General features: G+C 38.6%; 1 protein-coding gene across 3 annotated transcripts in view; it reads right to left on the bottom strand.

Moving 5' to 3' along the window:
* Positions 1-17242, bottom strand: part of DNAlig1 (DNA ligase 1) — a 719906-nt gene that overhangs the window by 14214 nt on the left and 688450 nt on the right. For all 3 annotated transcript variants that reach the window (XM_068225852.1, XM_068225851.1, XM_068225853.1), the window contains one exon: positions 13478-13573. In XM_068225852.1, the coding sequence (XP_068081953.1) occupies positions 13478-13573 (96 nt within the window). The remainder of the gene's footprint in view (positions 1-13477; positions 13574-17242) is intronic.

A 17242-nucleotide genomic window follows, 5' to 3' on the forward strand; every position in this document is an offset into this window, starting at 1 on the left:
AAGTTGATGAATTTGGGACTTACCTTAAATCACAATTCAGTTGTTGGATAAGTGAAGGGAGTAACGTGGATACACTTTGGGCTAAATTTAAAGGAATCATTTGGGAAGGGGAGAAGAGATTTGTACCTGTTAAGAAGGGTAAAATGACCTCAGACCCTGTTTATTATACAAGGGAAATAAGAAAATTAAAAAGGAAATGTAGAATAGTAAACAGGAAAATCAAAGAGGGTAGGGAGAGTAGAGAAACTAGAAAACAGCTAATGAGGGAACTGAATACAGTGAAAAAGGAAGCAAAAGAGAAATATCTGAATGGCATACTTCAAGAGGGTAATGACCACAAAGGCAAATGGAAAAAGCTGTATTCATATATCAGGAATCAAAAAGGAAAAGGAATCCAAATTCCTACAATGGTGGGAGAAGGGGTTGAAAACTATTTAACAGATACTGAGAAAGCAAACCTATTTAGTAGGGAATTCAGAGATTCAGTAGATGATTGTCAGGAGTTGGAAACCGAAACAGAAGATAGAGAGGGAGAGACACAGAGGGAAACAAGAAGCTTCTCATTCACAAATGAAGATATTTTCAGAGAAATCCAACTGCTTCAGCAAGGAAAAGCAGCAGGAAGTGATCAAATTACTGGGGAGGTATTAAGGACAATGGGGTGGTACATAGTGCCTTATTTAAAATTTCTCTTTGACTATGTCATAAATAATAGTGTAATACCAAAGGAATGGAAGGAATCTATAATAATACCAATTTATAAAGGAAAGGGTGATAAAAGGAAACCAGAGAACTACAGACCAATCAGCCTGACCAGTATAGTTTGTAAAATTCTGGAGAGTTTAATATCGAAGTACATCAGAGGGATATGTGATGATAAAAATTGGTTCATGAGGAGCCAGTATGGATTTAGAAAGAAATTTTCTTGTGAGGCACAACTGGTGCGATTTCAGCAGGACATATCAGATCAATTGGATTCAGGAGGTCAGTTAGATTGCATAGCCATAGATCTTTCCAAAGCCTTTGATAGAGTGGAACATGGAATATTATTAAAGAAATTGGAGGGATTAGGATTGGACGTAAGGGTTAAACGTTGAATAAAAACATTTCTAAATTCAAGGGTTCAGAAAGTCAAAGTAGGAAATAATGTATCTCAGGAAGAGAAAGTTTGGAAGGGAATTGCACAGGGTAGTATAATTGGTCCGTTACTTTTCTTAATATACGCAAATGATTTAGGGAACAATAGAACATCAAAAATAAGATTGTATGCAGATGACATAATTGTTTATAGGGAAATAAACAACATTGAGGATTGTTCAGAATTACAAAGGGACCTTGAAAGTATCCAACAATGGGTTGAAGAAAATAATATGAATGTTAATGCAGGCAAATCAACTGTTACAACTTTTACAAACAGGAGCTTCAAAACTGAATTTGAATATACTTTGGATGAGGTAGTTATCCCAAAAGATGGCAAGTGCAAATACTTAGGTGTGAGATTTGAAAGTAATTTGCACTGGAAGGGTCATGTTGACGACATTGTTGGGAAAGCATACAGATCGTTACATGTCATAATGAGGCTACTTAAAGGATGCAACAAAGAATTAAAAGAAAAAAGTTACTTGAGTATGGTTCATCCATTATTGGAATATGCAAACAGTGTTTGGGATCCTCACCAAGAATACCTAAGAAAAGAAATAGATAGTGTGCAGAGGAAAGTAGCAAGATTTGTAACAGGGGATTTCAGGAGAAAGAGTAGTGTATCAGAAATGTTAAAGGACCTTGGGTGGAAAACCAAGTAAGAGAAGGGAGAAAACTAGACTTATAGGATTATATAGAGCCTATACAAGAGAAGAAGCATGGGGAGATATCCGTGAGAGGCTTCAGTTGGAAAATAATTATATCGGCACGACTGACCACAAATATAAAATCAGAAGGAATTTTAGCAGAAGCGATTGGGGTAAATTCTCATTCATTGGGAAGGGTGTGAAGGAGTGGAACAGTTTACCAGGGGTAGTGTTTGATCCTTTTCCAAAATCTGTACAGATATTCAAGAAGAGAATGAACAGCAACAGAGAAAATAAATGAAGTGTTAGAGGGCATTCGACCAGTGCAGGTTATTGTAAATTTTAAAAAAAAATGTGTGTGAATAAATTAATTCCATCCCCTGATCTAAGGAGTTAGGATAGCCAAAGTAAGGGACTGCCTGTAGGGGTGAAGTACAGTGGGGACTTTGAGGGCCCTGGGACCACTACGGTAGCTGTGAAGGCCCTTCAGGAACTCTGAAAAGTGGTGGCAAAAGGGGCTCTGATTAAGACGCAGCAGGTCGTTATGCTACTTAGGTTCCAGAATGGGTAAAAAAATTAAATAATAAGTAAATAAATGCAATGTAAATTTTAATCTTATACCAGTTGTATAATATAATTTGAAGTAATTCCACATACTGTATATCAGTTGACTATATTTGTAAGTAGCACAGGAGATATTACAAGTAGAATTTTGTAAACAATATAAATTTATTAAGGATGAACTGTGTGTTTAATAGAAAAAAATTGTTAGTGTAAATTGTATAATATTGTATTATAGGAAAATTTTCTTCATGTTAATTTAATATTTAGTGCTTGACAATAATGTATTTTAGTGTACCATTTGACACCGAGGTAGACACCTCATTTGCAAATAAAGAGATTTTGATTTGATATGTTTTTATAATCAAATTTGTAGTATTTAACTAGTCAACTAAGAGTGATTAACTAATGTACCTTTCTATTCACATCCATTATGCCTAAGCAATAATGAGGTAAATTAATGCATAATTGGGATTCCGATGCTTCATGATATTGAGGATGAGCTAATGGTTGATGATGCCCAATATATAGAGTGAAACATGTACCAATTAGGATTGTGAATAATAATGCATACGCCCCAAGCTTAAGATGTAACATATGTATTAATAGGTGGACTATTTAAAATAAATTTGGATATTTTAATATTATACAGAAATTCAGTATGGATCAATAATGAAATTTATTACTTGTAAGAGGTATGTTCTGAGCTGTCAGGGGAGAGATGTCCGCATCCCTAGCGTAACGGTTAGTGTCATTAATTGCCATCCTCGGGAGCCCGGGTTCGATTCCCGGTATTGCCAGAAATTTAAGAATGGCAGGAGAGCTGGTATGTGGTTGAAATGGTACATGCAGCTCACCCCCAACGCGGGTGTGCCTGAAAAGAGCTGCACCACCTCACGATAAGCACACGAGTTTACTTTGTCTGGCTCCATGGGTAAATGGTTAGCGTGCTGGCCTTTGGTCCTGTAGATCCTGGGTTCGATTCCCGGCCGGGTGGGAGATTTTGTCCTTCATTGGTTAATACCAATGGCTCGTGGGCTGGGTGTGTGTGCCGTCTTCAGCATTAGAATTCATCATAGGTAGGGCCCCATCGTCATAGACGCGCAGGTCTCCTATAGGGCGTCAACTCGAAAGACCAGTACCAGGCCTCTTCGAATAGAGAAAATCTTTCAAAATTTTTTTTCCTGAGTTTATTAATGAGTTCGAAATCATGTCACCTTTGTACAGAAGACACAGTAGAAAGTGTTGCTCTATTTTTCCTTGCAATTCGCCCTAGGGTTGGCGATGTCCTTGGATTCCGACAGCTCCTCTCTTTTCCATACCAGTGGACCACCATTCCTCCCTCTTCTGTCTTCTGGCGTGCTCTTGATAGAAGACAGAATACGACGCCTGCAATAAACCCTGAATCGACAGGCGCAATAAAAAAAACTTTGACAACACCACAATAAGATTGCCTGAAAACCGGAGTAGAGGGGAAACATTAATTACAGGTACTTGGATGACTCAGATCTCTTGTATGAAGATCCCACTCCTACAACACCAAAGGTCCAACGAAGTCTTCCAGTTATTAATAATACTTAACTGCCTTAATCGATTCTGGAGCTCAGGCTTCATTAATTTCTGAGAGGTTAATTGTGATGTTGAAGGAGGAAGAAGACATGTTATTGATACCAGTCGCACAGATCAAAATTAAAGGGATAGTACCGGACAGGCATATCAAATGTAAATTTCAAGCTTTCGTTACATTTGACATTGAAGGTGTCCAGTTCGAGCATATATTCCTAGTCATTTCGCCGATGAAATTCAACGTCATCCTAGGGCCAGATTTCCTAGCCAAGTATTGGGGAATTATTGATTATCCTGCCAACGTCATACGATTTTTTAACATCGACTCTGTAGAGTTGCAGCTGATAGACTGTAATAGTTTGAAGTGCCAAGGTCTGGGTACCCCATTCATAGAAGCTGAAGGCAAGATGAGCGATGCTCTGCCTGTCGATGGAATAGATTATGAAGAGGGTAGACCCGGTCAAGAGGGACCTGTCGAGGGCCAGGAAGTGCCCATTATTGAGGATGTGTTCAACGAAGGTTGTGATCACTTCATATTTCTCACCACTGCGGCTGAAAGCCCAGAGTTCAATTTACGCGTGGCAGAGGCAACTCGACAAATATTTGAGAAATTTCCTGAGGTTTTTGATGACAAACCCGGTGTTATTAGAGATTTTGAATACCAGTTGAATGTTAAGGACACATCTCCTTATAAAAAAAACGGCCCTATCCAGTTCCTGAGAAGTACCGTGAGGAAGCCAGGACTGTGATCAAAGAGATGGAAAACAACGGTATCATTTCTAAATGTGTCACTCCATATCTAAACCCCCTGGCCATTGTTAGAAAACTGAACGGCAGTCTACGTTTGTGTTTGGATGCGCGCATGCTCAATGATAGACTTGTATTGGAACATGATCACCCACCTTCACTCAGGGATGTCATCCGGAAATTTAGAGGCATGAAGCTCTTCTCTACTATGGACATGACGTCATCTTATTTCCACATCTTATTGGCAGAGGATAGCAGGAAATTTACAGGCTTTATTTTTGAGAACATTACATTACATATGCATTCAATCGTCTCCCTTTCGGGATCAAGAATTCGGGGGCAGTTCTCATCAGGGCTCATGAGAATCAATTATCCGATGAGATAAAAGAAATCGCAACGATTTATGTTGATGATATCCTGATAGCTTCGGAATCCTTAGAGCAACACATTGAAGACATCAATAAGGTACTCAGCGAACTCAAAACCAAAAATTTTAAGACAAATGCCCATAAAAGCCAGTTTTTTAAGACAGAGGTACTGTTTTTGGGTCACCTCATTAGTGGAGACGGGATCAGGCCTAATCCGGCCAAGATTCAGAGCATTTTGGATTTCCCGAAACCCACAAAAATTAAACATGTGAGACAATTCCTGGGACTGGGTCAGTTCTTTGCACAGCATTGCTCAGATTACACCAAGACAGTGGCATCCTTGCAGCTGCTGCTCAAGAAAAATAACAGGTGGAAATGGTCAAAGGAATGCGAGGAGGCTTTTTCCGAAACAAAGAAAATGCTTCAGGGAAGCGTACAGTTAGCATATCCTAACTTTGAATAGCCCTTTTGCCATGAGTGCATGAGTGCAACGCCAGCTCCGTGGGCATCGGCATAGCACTGTACCAAATCGATCCTGAGAAGCCTGATGTCCGCATCTTCATTTCATTCATGAGCAGGAAGTTGAGACCACATGAGAGATCTTATACTATCACTGAACTTGAGGCTCTTGCTATTGTGTATTCCTTGTTGTACTGGAGGAAGATTATATATGGGTATCCCGTGACCATCTAAACGGATCACAAAGCCCTCACATTTATCATGTCTTCTGATCTAACTAGTGAGAGAGTAACCGGGTGGGCGCTCTTTATTCAGCAGTTCAACATAACTGTCATCCACAGACCAGGAAAGAAGACCGTCCTAGCTGACGCTTTAAGCCGCAATCCGGTCGATGTCGTCATTAGTCATCACATAGAAGTCATGAGCAACGAAGATGAGGAATTTCTTTGGAAATTACAGTACTTACCCCAAGCACAGGGGACAAATAGGAAGTCCCGAGAATTGATACGATTTTTTAAGGGTTTGATTCCTGCAAATGACGATGACTATTTTCGCATCTCACAGTTGGCTCAATCTTTTGCTTTCATGATGGATTGTTATACATGTATCTTGATCATGCCAAAACCAAATGCCGAATTTATGCTCCTTCGCGCTTAAGGTCCAACATTATCTGGCACTGTCATTCAATATCCGGACATGCCGGCACGTATAAAGTAATGATGATCGTAAAGGAAAAGTTCACATGGGAGTACATGGGACATGATATTAGAAACATTCTCCGAACTTGTGATGTCTGCCAACGGACTAAGCCTAATAATAGATTATTAAGGGAGTTTCCGAAGCCACTTCTTCCCAAAAGACCCGGTGAAATACTAGCTTTAGACCTATATGGGCCGCTCCCCAAGGCGAACCGCAGCAACAGGCACATTGTGGTGGCAGAAGATGTCTTCTCTAAGTATACGATGCTACTGCCCATACAGAAGGCTAATGCCGGAAATATCCTCCGAAGGATCAAGAAAAGCATTATTCCAGGAATGGGGAAACCGGAGTTCCTACTCACCGATCATGGATCCCAATTTATATCTATGGAGTTCCAAACGGCACTTGAAGAACTCGGTATAAGACACATTATGAATTCTATTCGACACCCAGAGGCTAATCCCGCTGAGAGAATCATGTGCGAGATTGCAAGGTTTTGCCGTTTGTATTGCAGAACTCAACACTGGAAATGGATCGAAGTTTTATCCGTGATGCAGCAATGTGTTAATTCAACCATTCATGAGTCTACTCAGGACATCCCCATAACTGTACATAGGGATGTCGTGCCTGACAGGCCATCGGACCAAGTACTACCCTTACCTCAAGATCCAGCAATCACTCATCATACTCGCGTGGGCGCAACAAGGGAGAAACTCAGACATGCTGCTAGGATTAGGGAGAACTGATACCGAAACCGCGCGTTTCGACAACTACTTAGGGTCAATGATTATGTTTTGATAAGAAAACCAGCTGTTTCACATTTATGCAAAGTTTTGCCCACTTTATGTAGGACCATATAGAATTTGCAGAGGTTCTCGAAAACGGGGCATACAAAATTAATAAGCTGGATGGAAGCATCGAGGGCATTTACAATGCAGCCAACCTAAAGAAATATTTCAGGAGAGAACATCATTAAAAGAAAATCCTATCGAATTTTCTTTTCCCCAGGAGGAGGGGGAGATGTACCCGTAACGGCGGTACAAAACTAAGTCCTCGTAATGGAAATTTAAAACTTACGCGTTATGCTCCAGACCGGCAGCGAAAGACTGACTGAACAGCGAGCAACAGCTGTGTGCATGTGACATCACAGCCTACCTCACCACAACACAGAGGGCCTAGACTAGTGTGGAATGTTCCTCGAGTTTCTATGGATAATAACTTTCCCCACAATAATAATTAAATAAAATTAACCACATCATCGTGTAGCCCAATCCTTTATCTACGTTCATGCAAAATTTCACGTAAATCCGACATGAGACGACCAAGTTATGGAATGAGGTGTGAAGGCACGGATCGGATATAAATACAGTACTGCTTCGCTTAGCAGAGCAGTGTGTGATCAGTGTGTGTATATGCATGCATGGCAGTGGAGTTCGTGCAGTCGGTTCGCGAGGACCGCGATATAGCGTGAAGCGGCCGTCATACTTCGAGTCCGTGGACTTTAACTCAAACGCAATGAGTATGAACTTGTACGGGTTTCTTTAAACTGTGAGTGATAAACTTCTGCTCCAACGGGGCGTGATATAAATTGTGCTTCATCTAAACATCATCAAGTGACTGTTTTTTCTACACGTGTGTCTATGACTTGTGAATATTTAATTTAAAGTTTAATGTTGTGGACAGGATTTGGAACAGTTTGCTCCTTACAAAGTACTGAATACTTCAAGTTAACGAGACTGTGCTTTAATTCAGAATTACTCAAATTGCAAGCATGACTACGTCACTAATTTACCATTTCATGAACTGTGTAAATAATTGTAAGTAATGAACTGTAGGCTGTGTATGTGAACTGTGTATTTCAATTCTATTAAGAACTGTACATTTCAGTTCTGCGAACATTCAGCTGTGCGTTTCGATTCTATGAACAGTCGAACCGAGGACTGTTAATACATGATTAATTTCGTTTTATTCTTATTTCATGTCATTACCAATGCGTGAACAAGTCTGAATTCACGAGTGAAACATCCTTATTTTTTCCAGTGCAATTGATTACACTGAATGGTGATTCAAACTAAGAACTAAGTCGTGTGGCATAACTTCACATTATGCCAAGTGCCACAAACTTTAAGTGACTATACCGTATGGATCTTCTAGACGTCGAATGGATCTTCTAGAACTTCCATCGAGGGAGGAATGGTGGTCCACTAGTATGGAAAAGAGAGGAGCTGTCGGAATCCAAGGTCATCGCCAACCCTAGGGCGAGAAACACTTTCTACTGTGTCTTCTGTACAAAGGTGACATGATTTTGAACTCATTAATAAACTCAGGAAAAAAATTTTTGAAAGATTTTCTCTAAAATAAACCCTCTCCCTCTGTATGCACTTCAACAGATTGGTACACGCCCTGCGTTTCTCGTGCTCACCGAAGTACCACATTTACTGTTACAATATAATGAGGTGGAATTGCAACACCACTCCATTCCATGGTGAGCTTCGCAGCTATTGAAGTCAGTCGGAACCGTTGACAATACTACATGTCATAAACACAATTTATTGAACCATTTTATTAGAACTTTAAATTTTATCCAAGAAGAAGATCTAGTTTTAATTTAGGACTACATTATTTTAGAATGACCACAGATAGTGCTCCTGACATTTTATCATGAGTTTATCAAATGTTATCCATTTTGCAATAAATGTACCAATATTTTAGATAATCAGGTTACAAGGCTAATTTTCTTGCTTCTTTTTTTAGTGTTCAAGTGTATTATTTTAAGATTGTATTCAAGGCTGAAGAGGGGCTGCCTGGCCGAGGCGGTAAATGTCAATAAGATTATGGTTCGGGTTAAAATATCGATCCATATGCATGAAGCAGATTTCAGTAATGTTAAGGAGGGGTCCTTTGATGTTGATTTTGAGAATTTCCATATCTTGTTTTATGTCTGTGAATTTGTGATTATAGTCATGCATATGCTGTCCTACAGCTGAAAATTTATTGTACTTCAAGGCAATGACATGTTCCGAGTACCTCACATTAAAGTTCTTCCCAGTCTGTCCGATGTAAGAAGAATTACAACTGTTGCAAATAATCCTGTATACTCCTGATTTTGAAATACCATTGAACTTACCAAATACAGTAGAGACAATACGCGACACACTGCGAGATATCGAGGGACAGCTATTAGAGCTCTCTCTAGCGGACTGACCTGAAAACTACTGATTCTGTCATAAGAGCACGTGTATTTGTGTGTGAAGTTCTTGGTGTTATTTATGCGTTTTCAGTGAGTTGACATAATTAAACAGTAGCATGTGTCATTCCTTAATAATTAATTTCGTGTGGCTATTTCTAGCCGAGTGCAGCCCTTGTAAGGCAGACCCTCTGATGAGGGTGGGCGGCATCTGCCATGTGTAGGTAACTGCGTGTTATTGTAGTGGAGGATAGTGTTGTGTGTGGTGTATGAGTTGCAGGGATGTTGGGGACATCACAAACACCCAGCCCCCGAGCTACTGGAATTAACCAATGAAGGTTAAAATCCCCGACCCGGCCGGGAATCGAACCCGGGACCCTCTGAACCGAAGGCCAGTACGCTGACCATTCAGCCAACGAGTCGGACTGTCATTCCTTGATATCTCCTCTCAACATGAGGGGAAAGGTATGTGCTGTGTTTGCCTGCAGTAGCTATGAAGTAGAGAAGAATGCGCTGTCTTTCTTCCATTTCCCTCGTGACAAGAAAATGTAAGTAATATTGTGTTTGCATATATTTTCTTTCAGTGACAAAGAGATTTTTATAGTACTTCACAATCTTCTGACCTGCTCGACCCATATTTTAACTGGCTTAAAATATAATACGCATATTGCATTGTATAGTGCAGTAGTTAACCTTCAATACTGATATGTTGTTGTAGGTGTGATCTGTGGGTTTGATTTAATTCAGGAAAATACATATGCATATGAGTGTGGCTGGTTGTGTTCCAAGTTACCCCATTTGGAATGCCATAATGCGTTGTCAAGCACTGAAGAAAATATGGGTGATTTAAGAAATGTACATATTTTGTTGAAACAATATGATGATGCAAATTTGCTTTACACTAATGTAAATTACGGCAAGTATTTCTTATAGGGAAGTAAAGCCCTCCCCAAGATGCACGAAACCGGTGTCCCCATTCGCCCGATCATTAACTATAGACCGAGGCCATTATATAAAGCATCACAATTCATTCCAAGATTTTTAAGAAGGAACTATCATTTTTTGTTGAACAAATCCGTCAAGAATACTAAAGAACTGATCGATAAATTAAAAATTTTTAACATTCAATCCAATCATTCTCTCCACTAATTCGATATTGGAAACATGCATCCTAGCATACAAATCTCCAAAGTATGCCCCATCATTCAAAACATTTTAAGCAAATACAGCGGCCTAAGTATGTCAGAAATACAGGATTTCATATCTATGCTTAAATTAGTTATAAGCAACAATTATTTCACTTTCGATAATGTTATTTATCAACAAGAAGGATTGGCTATGGGATCGCCGGCCTCCGTATCTTAGTCGAGATTTACTTGGATTTTTTGGAATACACCAAAAAAGATGATAATAATAACTTTGACAACATCCTTTTCTGGGCAAGATATGTAGATGACACCGTAGTAATTATGGATGAGAGCATTACAGATGCCGCTACCACCCTCATTAATCTAAATAACATTGACCCGCATATAAAATTCACACCTGCATCCGAAACTAGACAGAAAATCCATTTTTTAGACTGACTATTATCAGGCGTCAAAGCTATTTAAGATAAGATTTTCAGCAAACCCACCCAAACTGTCACTACAATCCGTGAAGATTTTTCACACCCCCAAATTCACAAATGAGCAGCGTACAACAGCATGGTGTACCGAGCCTTCAATGTTCCAATGTCTAAAAGACACCTCAAAAATGAGTTGAACCCCATTCGTAATATAGCTAAATCTAATGGATACAGCAGTTTCGTTATTGAAAGAATAATCAATAAATATCGCCCCTCTACCACTTTGAAAAAAACTAAACAAAACAACTCCTCCCTTTCTATCTTTATGTTCAACAAACAAATTTACAAAGTCACCAACATCTTTAAAAAGCACGATGTGAAAGTAATTTTCAAAACCAACAATAGGAATGTACAAGTCTTAAACAATGCCACATCCATAAACAAGTTCAATAGTTTTTCAAAACAAGAGTATACAGGATTATTTGCAACAGTTGTAATTCTTCTTACATCGGACAGACTGGGAGGAACTTTAATATAAGGTACTCGGAACCCATCAATGCCCTGAAGTACAATAAATTTTCAGCTGTAGGACAGCATATGCATGACTATTATCACAAACTCACGGACAAAAAACAAGATATGGAAATTCTTAAAATCATCAACAAAGGACCCCTCCTTAACATTACTGAAAGCTGCTTCATACATATAGATCAATATTTTAAGCCAAATCATAATCTTAATGACATTTCAGAAAAGCCAAATATCCTATTTGACCTTCTAATTCCCATTTTGGAAACATCAAACCAACAAGTCATAATTCAGTTTTTCATACTATTCACAGTACCTTTCTTCAGCAGCCATCTGTTTTCCCCACATCCTTTGGCCCCGCCTTAATTCCACCCTCCCCCCCCCCTCTCCCCTTGCTGCCCATTTCTCTCCTTGCCTTGCCCCCTTCCTTTTCCTTTGAACCTCACAACTGTTAGTATGAGGCACACAACAATAGGCCACACACCACATGCCGCAACGAGAGGTAAGTCTCATATAACCTATGCCATTTGACTAACACATTTACTGCTTCAGTTCATTCATTTTATCTAATTTTATCTATCATTTATTCAGAATAACTTCATGGACACCGCAATGAATTGCGAATTTATACCAGCCACAAATTAGGAATGTGTCAGTTTAACTATATCTTCATGTGCCGTCCTGACAATGTCCAACAGCATTTCAGCACGATTTTAACAAGCAGTTCGGGAACATTTCATTTTATTTACGTTGGTTGATGTGGAAACACCATCTAGCAGTTCTGCGTCAGCTGGTGGTTATTTTCAGTGGAGTTTAGTGGCTTGCATACTGCTAATACCACTCAAGTAGATTTCGTGAGAATCAACATTTACCAGTTCCCATTTTGCAATTGAAATTGTAATGATTAGCAGTGATGGAACTAACAATGCTATGAATATTAACACAAGAAAGAGTTTGGATGATGAGCATACTCCAGATGCTAAGAATTTAGAGCCTAATTTATATTTCAAATTTTACGCATAGTTCATCCCAGATTTTTAATGTCAATTGTGTATTTGTACATTTGTTTTTATGTCAATTGTGTGTTTGTACATTTGTTTAGTTATTAGATGTATTACATTAAGGCTGATGATGGCCAGCCAAGGTCGAAACTAGTCCCTAGTTTATTAATGTAATTAAAAAAAATATTGCATATTATTGTATTGAAAAGGTGGCCCATTACTACATTAATTTTAGAATTATTATTGTGATCACAATTCAATATGGATCAAAACCATTAAGTTTATATCCTATGATAATTCTTAATTAAGAGGTCATGAGGCAGGTGGAATATTGGAGTGTAAGCACACACATGGAGTAAGATTGTGCTGTAGTTGAATATTCGTCCTCGTCTACCCAAGAGAGGTTAGGCTCAATACGTGTGTTACAGCTTATTGAAGGTGAAATTATTAATTGCTAATTAAACAAAAAAATGTTTAGTATCGTAAAGATGGAACCTTTGACTGTACCTTAAAAAGTATAGATGATGGTAATACCGACATACAACACATGGTTCTCGTACTGGCTCATGATGAGAAAAATGAGAGTTGAATGACCAAAATTCAGTTCATAGTGATTGAAAGTAAAGGTGTGAAAAGTATTTTCTTTCTCCAAACACAGGCTTAAATAAAAAAACTCTCACAATTCATTAACATCATCGGTCAAGATTACTTTACTTAGTCATTTCACATGTTAAATCAGAATACACATTTTATTAACATTTTCAATTAAGGTAACACTGCTTCACTCCACCTTGTAACTGTAAATGAACGAGATATGCACGCAAGACGTGATCAGAGATAGTGAAACAGGGCAATCAAATGTAGGCAACAGAAAAAAAATTCTTTGAAGTATTTTACAGAAGACAAACAGGGATAACAGAAATGAAGGCACATAAAAATAAATTAAGACAGGGCACTTTGGTGATGAAATGGACAGAGATAGAGAAAAGGGTAATGATCATGGTTACCTGCTCAGAAGAAGTTGCGTCCGCAACTGCTTTATCATCTCGAATACGCAAGAAACGTGGGAACCGCAGAGAGATCCCACGCTGGTCACTCCCACACTGCAAAAGTAATAGGAAAATCAGTTATAATTCACTTTACAACACAATAAGCAGCATGAATATAGAACTGTTAGGAAGCCCAAATCACAAGAAAATATAAAAGATGTAAAATTATCAGTTCCTGAGGAAACAACTTTTATAGAGAGTTTTCAGGAAAACATTCTGAGAATACGTTTCTTTCATAACAATGAAATGACACACACATTTAAAAGAACGATTTTATTTATACTTCATTGTGCGAATTTACTTGCACCTCTATAGAGGAACTTCCACTTATACCAAGCGTAACTGCCATTAATATATAATAATTTATTGTTTATAATTGAATTAGACATCTGAGAAACAATACCAAAAAAATCTACCAATTTTCCCTAAAAACATTGATAACTTGATTAAAACCATACATTACATTATAAAAAATCTTACAATTGAAGCCTGATGTACACATCCAAATTTTGTCAAATTCAAGACTTCACAATACATATTCATGTCAATTACTTCACAAGTTTACTTGTCAAATCGTTTGCAATACTTGACAAGTCTGCACAAGTAATGAATTGAATTAGAACATGTTATAATCGATCAAAGAATTGCCAAGTCTGTCAGAAATGACCAATGTAATTCAAGTATGAACGGTGCACGCTGTGCTGCTAGGCATGCTGGGATTGCCGAGATGGGAATCAAAACAACAAAAATGGCTGTCTTCATGACCGAGGGATGTTGTGTGTGTATTAACTGCAAAGTATGAAGCATATCGCTGCCTATTTTCAGAAGACAAACAGAGATAACAGAAATGAATAAAAAATGATAAAAATGGCAGCGTAGCAGGAGATTGAAAGCGGAAATATCTCAAGTAAGTGGATAGCTTTTATGTTTATTACCATACAGTAACTTATAAGTAAACACTGTCAGCAATGATTGATAGATTACAACCTCTGTATATTATTATCATCATTATGGAATTCCTAATACATATTCATGTGATTAGATAAGAATTTCCATTGCATTGCTATAATTGTTATTCAATTAATGTGAGTAAATGCAATATAACCTCTGCAAATGACATTATGGCTGTAAATACATTGCAAAAATTAAGTTGAATTGATATTTTCCCCATGCAAATTATCGTTTATTGCATATTTCTCATTTTTTTTAAAGAATATACACTGCTAGTCCAAGACCCAAAACTGCTGTTTGCCTTTTCTTCATGTAAAAATAATATGCTATCAAATCTTGTTAAAACCTTTGGCAATGATGAACAATCTTTGACAAGATCTTACAAGATGGCAGCAGGGTGACATGTAGTGCTCCATATTTTCTTGTTGTTTATAGTGGTTAAACACGTCACGTGTGGAAGTAACAAGGTGATCTTAAAGGATGGGGCATTCAGTGAGTGTCCTAGCAGTTTGATCCTCCAAGAGAATTTGCTAATTGTGAATAAATGTAAAACATCATGTTTAACATAGTGCGCCAGAGAAAATGTGTAGGTGACCATTGGTACTCGCGTTGTGCTTCAAGCAAGGTGCAGGGTTGCGATATCACCCTCTTCAAAATTTCACTTCTTTCTCCTGACTATGGCTGCGTATGGAGACGTAGAAACAAATCCAGGGCCTCCAGACAGAAATGTAACATTGAATGTCACATTTGTTGTTCTAAGGGCAGCCTCAATCAGCTGTACGTGAAGTGTGTCTTGTGTGAAATGTCCATGCGTAAGATCTGCGTCAAAATTTCTCCATCTGATTACAAAAAAATTAATTTGTTAAGTGCCAAGTGACCCCATTTGGGTATGTGAGTGTAGTCAAGTTTTTGAACTTCACGTCCCCATATGGGGTGTACGTTCGTTCGAAATCCAGAACTGTGCAAAACCATTTGGGTGCGCAGTAAGAGTTTGTTTCGAAGCTGTATAAAATCTCTTCCTGCCATCTGTTGGCTGTCTATTTAAGTATGTGCACAGTCCACCTTCCATTCATCAATTCCTGTTTTGCCGCGACCCCATATGGGTATGTCAAGAGTGCAGTGCTGTGAGTTTCCTTTTCCTTTAAGTCCCTATGAGTAAACTGAGCAGTAAAAGACTTAGTGCAGATAGTGTGGACGATATATTGAACAAGTCGGACAATGATGATGTAGACGAAGTATACAGTTACAGTGATTTTTACTTTTTTTTTGCTAGGGGCTTTACGTCGCACCGACACAGATAGGTTACAGTGACTTTGAACCCTGCACCGAGCAAATAGCGATCTCGGACGTTCATTCACATTGATGAATTACAATCTTCAGCATACAATTCCCCACTGTGCTCTGGGTTTCCAAGCCAGCTGTTGCAACACTTATGACCATCTTCAATGGTAAAGTCACTGGTTTCTCATGTTGCACAATCATTGCTGCTAGGTTCTCTTACCAAATTAAAAGTTATACAAACATAATTATATACATATTCAATATTCCCTAACTACAAATTCTTCTTATTCTCTTACACCCTAATTTACCAAATTCACATGATTTTTACAACTTTATGTAACAACATTTTATACAAAATATTCCTAACCTAAAATCTGAAGATCTTCCTTTACAAATGTTTCTTGACCTAAATTCGGGGATCGTACTTTTTACGGCTTCAGTATGAACAGGCAAACATGTCTCTCATAATCAACGTCATATAACGCGTCCCTGCAAAGGAAAAGGTAAGTATGACCGAGCGTCAGGACAGTAACTACTGTATAAGTGTGAACCCATATGGGGCGTGTATAGGTGTACAATTCATAATAACCAATACGACCCTATACGGGGTTGCAATATTTTACCTAATATGCATAATAAGTTAACCTAATATATCATAAATATAGCCTCATTCCAGCGATCACTTGTTTGGTTAAGCCTGTGAACATTTTGGCACCAGGGAGTAACTCAATCTTATTAGCTCATGGCTCTAGACGGCAATCCCATGAATTTTGGTCTGGCACTCAACGTGTTAAATGTGGCTTGCCGTCTTTGCATTGCTGGAAGTGTTTCCTCCCAGTACCATCAGACTCGTTCTTTGAAGTGCCAAACAAAGGACATAATGTAAATAGTAATGACTCAGTTACAAGCACACAGAGCTCCCAAAACATCACCATTCTGTTGTTTAATGCCCATAGTATGTGTTAAAGGAGCCAGCAGGAGATAAGAGTACAACTGGCCAGTATCGAACCGTCAATCGTGAGTGTCTGTGAAACGGGCAGTGTTACTTATGACAGTGAAGTATTTCTGCAACCATACTTGGTCTTCAGGAAGGATAGAACCTTGATGTTTGGTGGGGGTGTTCTCCTTCCTATACAACTGGGCCTACAACCAATCCCAGAAGGATACTTAGAGACCGACAGTGGAGCTTTATGGCTGGAGGTAACATGTAGGGGCAACAAATTCTTGATAGGTAGCATATACTGGGCAATAATATCCAAGCCATGTATAAATGAAGGATTGCTGGAATCTCTAAGACGAGTGCAACTCATTCAGCACAAGTACAATGCCGTCTACCTTACAGGGGACTTTAAGCTGGACATCATACTGACCCGTGATTCTGCTCCCATTCCTGGAAATCCATTGGCAGACACATTTCTAACAGCGTTCTATGACCTCTTTTTGGAACAGCTTGTTCTAGAAGCAAAACAAAGCACCAAAATATCCTGCTCT

This window comes from Anabrus simplex, chromosome 2 (assembly GCF_040414725.1).
Source record: "Anabrus simplex isolate iqAnaSimp1 chromosome 2, ASM4041472v1, whole genome shotgun sequence".
Classification (NCBI taxonomy): Eukaryota; Metazoa; Arthropoda; class Insecta; order Orthoptera; family Tettigoniidae; genus Anabrus; species Anabrus simplex.